General features: G+C 39.1%; 1 protein-coding gene across 3 annotated transcripts in view; it reads left to right on the forward strand.

Moving 5' to 3' along the window:
• RALGPS2 (Ral GEF with PH domain and SH3 binding motif 2) overlaps positions 1-12,112 on the forward strand; it is a 96,293-nt gene that overhangs the window by 39,192 nt on the left and 44,989 nt on the right. For all 3 annotated transcript variants that reach the window (XM_027894174.1, XM_027894175.1, XM_027894173.1), the window contains 3 exons: positions 1,484-1,573; positions 4,480-4,572; positions 7,303-7,429. In XM_027894174.1, the coding sequence (XP_027749975.1) occupies positions 1,484-1,573; positions 4,480-4,572; positions 7,303-7,429 (310 nt within the window). The remainder of the gene's footprint in view (positions 1-1,483; positions 1,574-4,479; positions 4,573-7,302; positions 7,430-12,112) is intronic.

Below are 12,112 nucleotides of genomic sequence, written 5' to 3' on the forward strand. Positions count from 1 at the left end.
AGGTTAAGCGCTTTTTTTGACAGAATTTTGAAGTGCTGTCAAATATTCCATGTCTTCAGTACTTGTGTATTTTATAGGGAGCCATTTTTTATTGGTGAGGACAACACAGTTTATCTGGAGATAGTTTACTTTAAAAAAGAAAAAAAAAAAAAAAGAAATTCAAAGAAAATGAAGAAGAAAGAAAGGAAACAGAAACCTGAGCTTCATGGTGAATTCTTTCCTGGCTAACACAGCCTTGGCCAAACAGACCGAAGGAAAGTGTTTGTCATGTGGGGAGATGTTTGTGGGGATTTTTTTTGTGGGTTTTCTTGTCATTCTTTCATTTTGCAGTTCCAAAGAGCTGTTGTGTTTTAAACATCCCAGTTGTCATCAGATCACTTCGCTGCAAATGTAATCATTTTGGGGGTGTGGATCCTCTCATGCTGTTCTCTATTAAGGCTGTCACTCTGGACAAAGTGAAACAGTGAAAAGTGAAAAAGTGAAAAAAAAAACTTTTTTTTTTTTAATTGAAGTTTTGGGCAGGAACCTGAATACACACACACTGTTAGTTTACAAGAAGTTCTTTAGCATCGCTTAAAAATCAAAGCAATGTGACAGCTTGAAAGGTGTTTGGGGATGAGAAGGTACCTTTCTTCCTACACCGTTTCCAGTAGTTTTGTAAATAGCAGTCATGCTGTACCTTGATAACTCAGTTTTCTCCTAACTTGTAGTGAATACACAAATAAAAGCTGCAGTATTTGTTACCACTGGCTAATTCTTTGCTACTGCTTTATTACAGTTATGAAGGTGTTTATTTTTTATCATTCTTTGTGGGGGCAGAGGGGAAGCAGAGAAGACAAAATATTAGAATGTTCACGAAACGCTTTTAAAGTACAGGTTTTTCTGAGTCATTCCTGTAAGTATGAAATGCAGCAACCATCCTTTATACCACACTGGATACAGCAGTGATTTCACACCCCAGGGAATTTAATCCTGTCAAACTTACCCAGCAGTGTGGAACTGTGCTGTCCGCTGGCAGGTGATTGGCAGAGCCAGAAATGAGAGTACAAACTATAAACCAGGTTATAGCAAGGACTTCCTACCTTATGTTCCAGTTCTGCTCAGGATGGATGTTTTTGGAGGTGCTGGAACTGTCAGTGAACTGCAGTCGAAGCTGTTCAGCTCACCTGAGAGTTGGGTAGTGCAGCTTTGAGGTCGTGGAAAAGCAAACCCAACGAATATAACTCAGTTTTAGTGTTTCTATTCCTTCAATCTGTAGACTTCTCATTAAATGTCTTGGTAATTTTGTTTTCCTGGGAGGGCACTGTTTGAAGTTTAAAAGACTTACCATTTGGATTGTAGTCTGGGAGATCTCACCCTGGAACTCAGCCTGAAATCAAGGCTGTTTGCCCAGATTGTGCTTCTATAAAAATAAATAAAACTATTCAGTGTGTTGTGTTGAAGCTCTGTATTTTTTAAAAGGGAATTTTTTTTTACCTTCTAGGTAAGCTTCTGGGTTGTTAGAGAGATTCTGCATGCACAGACTTTGAAAATACGAGCTGAGGTTTTGAGCCACTACATTAAAACTGCAAAGGTAAGAATTTGGCTTGGGAAAGGGGCTCACCAAGATTAAAGGTTTTATACCTAAGTTGGTCAGTTCAAAAATACATATGGGGAAATATTTATCTGATACCTGATTTAGTTGAATTAAGGTAATGCAAAGATGCTTTATTTGACATGTTGCTTATTAGATACTATAATTTACCAGGTGTCATTTCCAGTGTTCGTTAAACCGAAATACTGTGTGTGGAATCAGTTCAAACAGCATCAATCAGAACAGAAACAGTTTTTATATATGAACTATTAACTATATATATACATAAAAAATAGTTTTGCCTTTACCATTGGAAGGAAAGGGTCTTTTATCTTTTATTCCACTTGTGGCATAAATAATACCAAGTTAATAAATACAGTTTCAAAAACATACTTGAATTCCAAAAAACATTTTGGAGCTGTCAATCTTGTCAATTTTGGCAAAGCAAGCTAATTTTGTAAGATTCCACGGGCTTTGCTTGGTAATGATGCTGTGGTCATAAACTCTTAATGATCTCTCTTAAGTATCCTTTGATATCTGGTGAGTTAATGAGGCTTCATCTCATGTATTTTTAAAAATCAGTTCTTGTTTGGGCTTTTTTTTTTTTTTTTCATTTGAAATCCAAACATGTACAAATTTTGCCTGGTGCTCCATGTTCCATAGGAGGGGGAGGCTCCCCTGGGTGGTCCCAGTGCAGAGCAGATGGGGGAAGCCGAGTGGGCTCAGCTTTGGTTGGCACTGGGATGGAACTGGCCAGGGCTGGGGGTTGCAGGCTCAGCTTTGGGCACAGCCCCTGAGGTGCCTGAGCTCCCTGGGGATGGCAGACAGCAGTGCCTGCTGGAGTGCTGCTGGTTTGGAGACACTTACGTGCTCTAACAAATAATTGAGCTTGGCTCTAACTGGGAGTTGTAAAAATCCCAGTAACCAAAACCGATGAACTTTTTAACTTGCTCGCTGTGTGTGTTACCTTGGCTGGGTTCACAAACAGCTGCTGACTGGAAGGTTCTGCAGTCAGTGCTGTTGGAAGGATTTCCTGCGTACCCCAGAGCTGGTATCAGAGCAGATTGGTGCCAAGGGTCACACTAATGATCTTCTCTGCAGGGAAGCTGTGAATCCACTCCACAGTGAATTCTTTGTGCTGACATCCCTTGTAGAGCTCACAGTCCTTTAATGGTATCTCATCAATATTGCTTTATGCATGAACTAATTGGACCTGATGGTTGCATTCCCCCAGCGTTCCCAGGCTATCCTGTGGGTGATGACTTCTCTTTCAATGCTGGCAGCAGCTGGGAAAACCCTTTTTTCCCTTTTTTAATCAGCTACACTGTCCTCTAGGACAATGGACTTTGCCTTGTTTGGGGTCCCTGTGTGAGTGAGAGGGGTTATTGTGTAAGTGGAGGGACAAACACCAGCAGGACTATTTAGAAGAATAGTAGGACTTATGGTACAGGACAAATATCCACTCCCTTTCCACCTTGCCCCACTAAATACTGATTGCCCTTTACATATGGTTACCAAAGAATCCTCCCAAGAGAGGATGAGGAGAGGGAAGCACTTCATCAGTAGGTGTGGGCTGACTTCCACTGTCAGTAGAATCATGGGGTGCTGAGCATAAAAGCAGCATTTCTGAGTAATGCCCATGAGTACTTTGTCCTATAGGAGCTGTAAGAAAGAATCATTTGCTCTGCTCCAAACATATTATCCAGAAAACCATCCTTGCAGTATCACTTTCATCCTCCCGAATAGAAAGTCTCCTCTGATATTCAGCATTTATTAAGTATTGTGTTAGTCCAGGTGCTTTTGTCCTGTTACCTCATGAAAGATCTCCTAAGCAGGAAAGCTTGGGTAAGCTAAGTTTCAAGCAGGAAAAAAGGACTTCCACCACTTTGTGAATAGGAAGGGTTCCTTATTTTGTCCGTCTGGAATCCTGACCTGCCTTGGTGACTGCTCCAGATGTATTCAACAGGATTTGCAGTACAGTGGTTGAGTGTCCATTTCCCTATGTCAAAGTCTCTTTGTTAGGGGTAAAACCTCAATTTGTGTGCACTCCACCAAAAATGCCTGAATGTAGTTTGGATATTTGGGTGCTCATGCCTGTCAGAACAATTGATATTGCAGAAGAGGTTCAATAACAATTTTCTTCCAGACCGTTTTTAAGCTTTTGTGCCGGTACCAGGTGGCCGAGGCAGATTGATGGTTCTGGGGACAGAGAGAAAGGAAAAAGGAAAGGGAGGAAAATTCCAAACATGTAAGAAAAAGCGCTTAACAACAGTGTTTTGTAGAGAGTTTTAAAGCAAATTCCTTTACCCTCGTGGCTTCTCTGCTCAGTTTTGATCGAGTTGTTGCTTTCTACCTGTTCGTTGTCCTACCCCAAAAATTGTCCTTCAGTGAAAGGAGCACTCCAGGTACGTGGCTTTTGGAATTTACCTGCTTGATTTCATCCTGCAACAGTATTATCTGGGTGCTTTGTTGCAGAGCCTTGGTAGCTGCATAAGCTTGAAGTACTGCCACGATGACATCATTCGCCACTGGGTTATCCTTTCTGGCATGTGAAGTTTTAAAATGCTGTCGAATGCTATGAAAGGAATTTGTTGGGCTTGAATGTCAGAAAATTTCTGGCACTTGTAATATATTACTCAAGATCTGCGTCTGTATAGGTATTTTTAAGGGTTCTCAGTGGGCTATGAAACAGGTAGTACAGTCTCATTCAAACCCATGTAGATACTGTAATGAAAAAATCAGGAGGTGCCATAAAAGTGGTCTGGACAGCACAGCAGTTCACTGTAACTCTTCATTTAAGAACTTGCCAGATTTCCTCATTTTTATATTATTTATTCTGCAGCCATTACTGACAGCACTTGGAATGTTGTTTGTTGTTGCTGTATATGTATTTTTTTTGTCCTCAGAAACTGTACGAGCTGAATAATCTCCATGCCCTCATGGCAGTGGTGTCAGGCCTACAGAGCGCTCCGATCTTCAGGCTGACCAAGACGTGGGCGGTGAGTGGAGCAGCAGCGCAGCAGAGCGGGGGGGGGTTGAGTTATTCTTAGGAAAATACAACATTCTTCATTTATCCTTAGGAAAACACAACACCCTGTTTTCAGGGATGCAGTAATTATTATGGATAGTTTTAATTTTATTCTGCTGCGTGCATAATGCTTCTGGTTCCTCTGAAGTCTATAGTTTCCTCTTGGATATATTTTTTTCCATTCAAGCATAGAAATATTTTCCTTTGAAAAATGGTTCCCTGCAGATTGTGCTAAATGCAGAGGCTTCTAATTTGGCCAGAAGCTACTTTGTATTTAGTTGCTGGAAAATTCTGAATGCCAAAGTGGGTCATACTTTAATCATTTTAGGGGTTTATGCTGTTGGAATTTTTCTTTTGCTATGGAGAGCAGATGTTCAGAAACTCTTGATTCAGTTGCCATAAGGAGATTTGTTGTTTCTCTGACCAATAACTAAATCTGGCACTTTTCCTCAGAGTTTTCAGAATTATTTTCATAGTTACGACTGCATTGGACAGTATATTTGTAGTTCTGCATTTGCACAGTTGTGAAAGAACAGTGTTGTTTGGAACCATTTTTATTTGGCATCTGTTATTTGACTGGCATTAATTTAATTTTGGTATCGTATCCTTGATAAGAAGAATATCAGGAATTACTTTTGCTCATTGAGGCCTCAGAGCTTAGAAAATAATCCTTGATTCAGCCATACATTGTGTAGTTTTCCAGCTGTTTCAGATGAGCTGTGACATGAAGTGTGCCAGAAATATTCAGGTGACTGAAATGCTCCTGTGCAAGGGATGCATATAAATAGATCATTAAAAAGAGGTGAAAGTGCTCACTGAACACGTGTCAGCACGTCCTTGGATGTTACAAAAAGTGTTTCTTTGATAACTGCATGATAATGTTGTTCAGTTGATAAATGTTACCAAAACTGAATATAATCCACTCCTGCTAGGATACTCATCTGGAATTCTGGGAACATTTTCCAAATACACAGTTAAGTAAGGCGTTGCTTGTCCATACAAAAAACCTCTCCAAGGAAATGTTAATGAAATGGTCTCGAGGAGAACTTTTGTTTCTCTGATGTTGTCACGTCAAGGAGCTGATGCCTCAACAGTTGTACATAACTGTGATGCCAAATTGACTTTTAAATCTCTTTTTATACGTGACTGTAAATAAATGTAACTGTAACCATAAATCACAAACAGCTATATTAGTTACTGCCATGGTGATGCCATTCAGAACTGGGAGTCCCCAGTTTCTTTTCTTGCCTGGTTATGCAAGTGTTAGGATTATTTGTTTGCTGTTGGCACATGTATCAGTGTTGAAACTTTCCCCCCCTTCTGACCTCTGAAATGTCAGGTAATTTCTCCCACGTTTCTGGAGGTGTTTGATTTCTCATATAACCCCAAGCACTTGCTTTTCCTCGTCTTACACAAACCTTTACAAATTCAAAGTTGCAGGAGAGCTCCCAGCACTGCAAACTTATGTGGTTGTCCTTCTCCTGGAGGTTCAGTTTATAAATTCTAGAAATCATTCTAAGCCTTTGGCTTTCTGTGCATTAAAAAGCAAGAAAAGGCACTTGAAGCTGTTCCTGGAGCCACCGAGTCATTTGAGGAAGTTGCACAGTAACTCTCCACAACCTTCCTCAAGGAAGGATTCATTCTTCATTTCTGAGATGATTTGTAGCAACCCTCAATCAACTCGACTTACAAAGTCAGGAAAAGAGCTGCAAGTGTATTCATCCCCTGCAAAATAAAAAAAAAAAAAAAAAAGGCCACCTAATATGGTTGGAATCTCGAGTAGAAAGGAGCCATTAAATATTTGCTTGGTAATCTAATGTTCCTAAAAAAGATGAAATTCATGTCTTCTGACGGTATGTCTGAATTTGCCTCAAGTTTGTCTCGCCTGTTGCCTGCACACACTTTCAACTCTGGAGAATAATAAATGCTGTTTTTAGTGTGTGATTTGCCCCATTCAAAACTGGAAGAGAGTTGTGAACCTTGCCAGGAAGTTCACAGAACAGAATACTCAACTTCTCTCCAGTTAATGTCAAGGAATTGTAGATGACCAGCGAGGGTTTGGGCAATGGAAGCAAATAATCATTAAAATCTGAAGCGAGGCGAGTCCTGCCCCGCTCTGCCAGCACCCTGATACCTCATCACTCCTTTCTTGCATTTCAGAAAGGTTGTGCTCAGGGTTGGCACACTATAACTAGAAAGCAGACAGCAATTTAGAAGGATCCAAGTCCTTTCCTGCTGCTGTGAGCTGACAGCCTTAGCTTTTATTGTCTCTGCCCAGGTACATCTCTTTAGTGTTCTTTGCGTCCTTTGAGCCCAAGAGACAGAGGAAGAAAAATCATTTGAAAAAGAAGCAGCTCCAAAACCGAAGAACTGCCAACTGGGTCCTTCCTTGCCCTCACAGAAACACCTTTAATGTGCTCTGCACTTTTCTGCCTCCATGCAGGAAGTGGAGGCACGGTGGGAGTTGCCCTGTGAGCACAGGGGGAAGTCACACAGGGTCAGCACGTCACGAGATGATCCAAAGAGCCTGCTCGTCCTGATGGAGTAAATGCTGTAATTTTGAGGCAGCTGTATTAAAAAAAAAAAAACCAGCCAATAACAACAGCAATGGACAAGTGGAAATCTGTGCTTATAAGGATAAAAGAGTAATCATAATGGTCAAATTTAAGCTTACCTGGTTTTCCCTTCTTTCTTTCCCTAGTTACTGAGCCGGAAGGATAAAGCCACCTTTGACAAGTTGGAGTATGTGATGAGTAAAGAAGATAATTACAAAAGGCTTAGAGACTATATCAGTAGCTTGAAGATGACTCCTTGTATTCCCTATTTAGGTAAGTTGGAGCATATTTCTCCAACAATTATACAAACAAAACACCATCTTTTAAGCATTCATGAAACTGTTTCAATACTTCGTTAAAGTGTCTGTAACCCCAGTTGATTCTGGGTACTCTCTGTATGTGGTAAGACAGAATTTCAGCAAGAAAATACCTGTTAAACCTCACAAACACTTCGGGTTTTACATGCAGTATCAGTTTGCTAGGAAATTGTTTTCCCACATGATTTCTGGAGAAGTGCTTAAATTGTTACCCCTGCTAGTGCCCTTACAGCTAAATACTTCACTTTTATAATGATGAGGGCTTTTAATTTATGAGATGCTATAAATCACCAGCCTCTGAGATAAATAAACACACATCTTGGGCTTTGGGACATGTTAAAATCTGGAGATGTTGCTGCATTAGTTACACCAAGGTGACAGGAGAAACGGTGTTGTTATGACTGACTCAGCTTTATGGAGTAATTATTAGTAAATGACATTCCTGAGTATCTAAAAACCAGATCAATGTGTTTAATATGCATTGGTTTTGTTGCCAGGCTAATCTAGTGTTATTTAAACTAAGACATTAAAGTGATCAGTGTGCTTTTTTTTTTTTTTTAATGTAGCTTTTGTTTGATACCTTAAGATGTTGGTAGTTACATAAAATTAAGGAAACGTGTATCCAATTTTTGGTACTTCTGCAGGTATCAGTAGCTCTCACACCTGAATTCCAGATGACTTGTTGTGGTCACTGAGACCTCTTAAACTGTAATCTCTTTGTTCCTGAAGTTTGATACTTCCTTTACTCAGCTGGGCTATGAACTTTGTCGAGATTAACTGGTTGAATTTTACATGCTTTGTACTTAAATAGAAAAAAATAGTTTGCTGTGAGAAACCAGTAGTAATTTTAGTGTCCCACAGTGTTCTTCATTCAGGGCCTGATTTAAAGGGGGGAGAAAAGCTGCCAAGCCTAATATAATGTGATTAAACACATAATTCCCATCATGTGTACACACACAGCATATCCACATGGTCAATGGTTCTGAAATGCTTCTGACCTTCCAGATGCTTTTGACCCACGTGCCATGATTTTTGAAACAAGGAACCAGGCTCAAATTGTTTTCTTGCTGATTATAAAGAGTCCCAAGGCCAATTTGTGAAGCAGTTTTTTCGGTTTTGTTCAGTTACAGCTGTTTACCCCTGGACAGTAGAAGCTTCTTGGTCTAACTTGTGTATTAGAATAAGCTTTGGGCTTGACTTGGTAGTTTGAAGTGAAATGTGTAGTTATTTTCTATTTAAAAGGGAAGAAATACTCTTTGCTGTGACCTGCTGGAATTAAAGGATGTGTTGGGACCTGGCTTCATGTGATATCAGTTCTTACCACTGACATAAAGAATGTTCTCCAGAGGAACAGCAAATACCCACTGGTGCACTCTCTCTAAAATTAACTGTGAAATGAAATAAGTGGCAAAAAGAACAAAATTGCCTTGAAACTCCAGTCATGATAAATTTGTATCCATCTTGGAGAACTGAAAATTGAGTCCAAGTTTCCTCATTTGATCAAAACTCCGGTTTCCATTCAGACCTGAGTAGATTTGTTATTTCTCAGATTTCCTTCCCAAGGCGTTTTTGCTCATGTAAGAGTCAGAAACTAAAGTTGCTCTGTTTAGCTACTGTTTTAAGCTTTTCAGTCTAGGTTACAATTCCTGAAAGGAACTGTAATTCTGCTGCACTGGTCATGGAGGCTCCTTTTGGAAGGTCATAAGGGAAAGTGAGTATATAAAAGAATTTCAGCTGCAATTTCCAGGATCGATGTTTTACCTTCAGAGGATACTTAGGTTACCCTTATGCAACCAAATATCAAATATGGGTGTAGAGGGTTTTTTCATGACCATCTTAGCACGGTAAGATAAAACTTTAAAGCTTTTTTGGTTTAGTTTTTGCAATGGCAGTGGAGCCACAGAAGTACAGATTGTTGTCTTAATACCTCACCTGCTGGGGACAAGATAATGATGCCCTTTCACATTTAACTGAAGCTGGGGGGAAATAAAAATGTCTTATCATAGAGTTCTGATTAATCTGAGATTGCACAATGAAACAACTGAGCCGTATCTTGAGAAGTAAGATTTTTATTTAACTAAGCAGTTCTACCTTGTGAAATATTTTCTTATAGCTGTCTTTGAGGAGTTATAACAAGAAACAGAAAAGCTGAAAACAGGTTATTAAATATATTCAGTATGTTAAGCTGAATATTCAGGCACTTCAGTGATAGTGCTTGCAGTAGATTTTGGAAATAAATGTGAAAACTGTGTTTCAGGTTTGGTACAAGTTAAGCTTTCCTGAGGTCTGCCTGTTAAATTTAGGCTGTTGGTGCAGGAGTGGTGAAGGCTCTGTCCTTCACAGGCAGAATGTCCAGGCTAAGAAGTTTGAGGGGATGCTACAACAGCTTTTCAAAATCTTCTCTAAAAGAAGTGGGAGAGAAAACATTGAGCTCTTCAAGTCCTTCACCCTGCTGAGGAAGTTCAGCCCAAAAGCTGCCAACTGATAGAGTTACAGGCGTTTGAAAGTGAATTATTGTACAGGGTATGAATCAACCTGTTAAAGAGATGCTGTGCTTTCCCTCCTCGTAATCTTAAATTGGCAACTTAATTAAGTCTTTCCTTTCAGGGCACAGCATTTGTACAGTCTGAGGTTTCTGGGTGTATTTTTGTAATAACGTTTAGTTAATGTCATCCTGCAGCTTTAAACTGGGGAAGACTCACTTTTTACGTGTCTAATATATAAGATTTAATTACAAGGCTGAGTGCAAGCTAATTTTACTTTGGGTTTCTGCAGAGTACACCTTTCACTGGCTGCACTGAATAAACAAACACTGTTTTTGTAGCAGGCAAGAGATTTTTGGGGTAAAATAAGCTCTTTGCCAAGGAGAGGAAATCTACTGGTTGAATGAACTAAAACTGTCAGAAGTGTTCATTAAAGGAACATTTTGGAGGGCATTTTCAGCTTTTAAGTTTACCTGAACTGCTCGTCTATCCAGCTACCATAGAAAAAAAAAAAAAAGATAGACTATAGAGAGTCTGAATTTTAAGCATTTGCAAATAAAAAGCATTTTATAGGAGACTCAGTCAGTGAGGTCTGTGTGATATTTGTAACAAACAAATATTCCTTACATGAAGAACAATTTCAGAATGGGAATAGTAAACATTTGTGTCAGTTAAAGTTCTTGGAATTTGGGAATGGAATATGCTGGGACTGATTCCCCACCGCCACCAACCCTGATTAAATATTGGTGAAACTTTGTTGGCTTTGATCTCTTGACCAAAGATTTAATTACAGCCCTTTCAGCCATGTATTATCAATGAAGCTTTATCTACTCCAGAGAGTGTGTTCTGAAAGCAGAAGGCTGTTTCCTCTTCTCTGAATCACATGTGAAGCTTTCCCTATCGTTTGATCCTGACTAATTTAACATAACAATCAGATTATTCTTTCAACTGTCAGGGTTTCTTATGTTAAATAGGGGCAAAGTTCCTTAAAAATCCTGGAGGCACATGTGAGGTGCTAAACAAACACATTGGTTGCAGTTCAGAACACCATATTTAGTTTTATGTAATATTAAATAAAATCAGGCAACCTGTGGGACTAAGTACAGTTATTTTATATAACAGGAAGAAAGCTTTAGTTTTGAGATTCCGGTAAACTAAAGCGAATGTTTTGTGGTACCCAATTTTGGAAGTATTTTCTAATTGATTCCCTAAATTACTTACTAATTCCAGTGGAAATCCAATCTCTAGAAGATAAAACTCAAGAGAGACAGTGTCAGAAGTTGTAAACACAAAGAGGAAGGGAAACGTGTGTGCCATAAGAGCCACCCAAATTTGGGATGACAGGGAGAACACACTCAGAGCTGGTTTCTAACCTTTGTTTTACTGGGGCAGCAGAAATCTGTGTTGGACAAAAACTTCTGATCTTCAGAGACTTGGACCTTTAAATTTCTGTGTGTGAATATTTGATCTGCTCTCATCACTCCTAATGGGAGCAGGGGAAGGGGCTCCAAGTGTCAAACCATGATTTTAATATCAGGACTTTCAGTTTTGCCATTTAAGTTCAAACCATCAAGAAATACTTTGGTTTAATTAGGATGTTTGAATATGGAGGTTGAAGGTAAAAAAAAAAGTACCCAGCAATTTGGTTGTCCAGTAATTTCATAAAATCAATTTTCTTATATTGGGAGTGTTTTACAGAAGGTAGGACTTGCAGATCTTAGTGGTGTAGAGAATTCCTTCAGGAATTCTATGTTTGATTTGCCACTTCATTTTGAAATAATTATTTGTTGCAAAAATCTCTCTGCTGGCAAAGCTAAAATGTCTCCAATTTTTTGCGTAGCTTCTCGGAGTAAATATTGAACAGTAATGTGAAGTCAGATTTTTCATTGAAAGCAATATCCACATTTTTAAATAAATTGTTAAATAACTAATCAATTTTCACATTAAAGCAAGACAGTGTCATTTCACATATTTACATTGAAGGGTTGAGCTCACCTGAAAGAGCATAAGCTTTTTGAAGTGGAAAAGCTTATATCTTGTCATAAATCTGGAGGTTTTTTTACCAGCTTCAACAACTGTTTATATAAAGCATGTTGGTCTTGAACAAAGGATAAATATGCTTTGCAAGCACAAACATCTGCTTTTGTGAATGTGTG

The sequence above is a fragment of the Empidonax traillii genome, unplaced genomic scaffold (assembly GCF_003031625.1).
Source record: "Empidonax traillii isolate 1590-97213 ecotype Southwest subspecies unplaced genomic scaffold, ASM303162v1 scaffold419:size1009643, whole genome shotgun sequence".
NCBI classification, from domain to species: domain Eukaryota; kingdom Metazoa; phylum Chordata; class Aves; order Passeriformes; family Tyrannidae; genus Empidonax; species Empidonax traillii.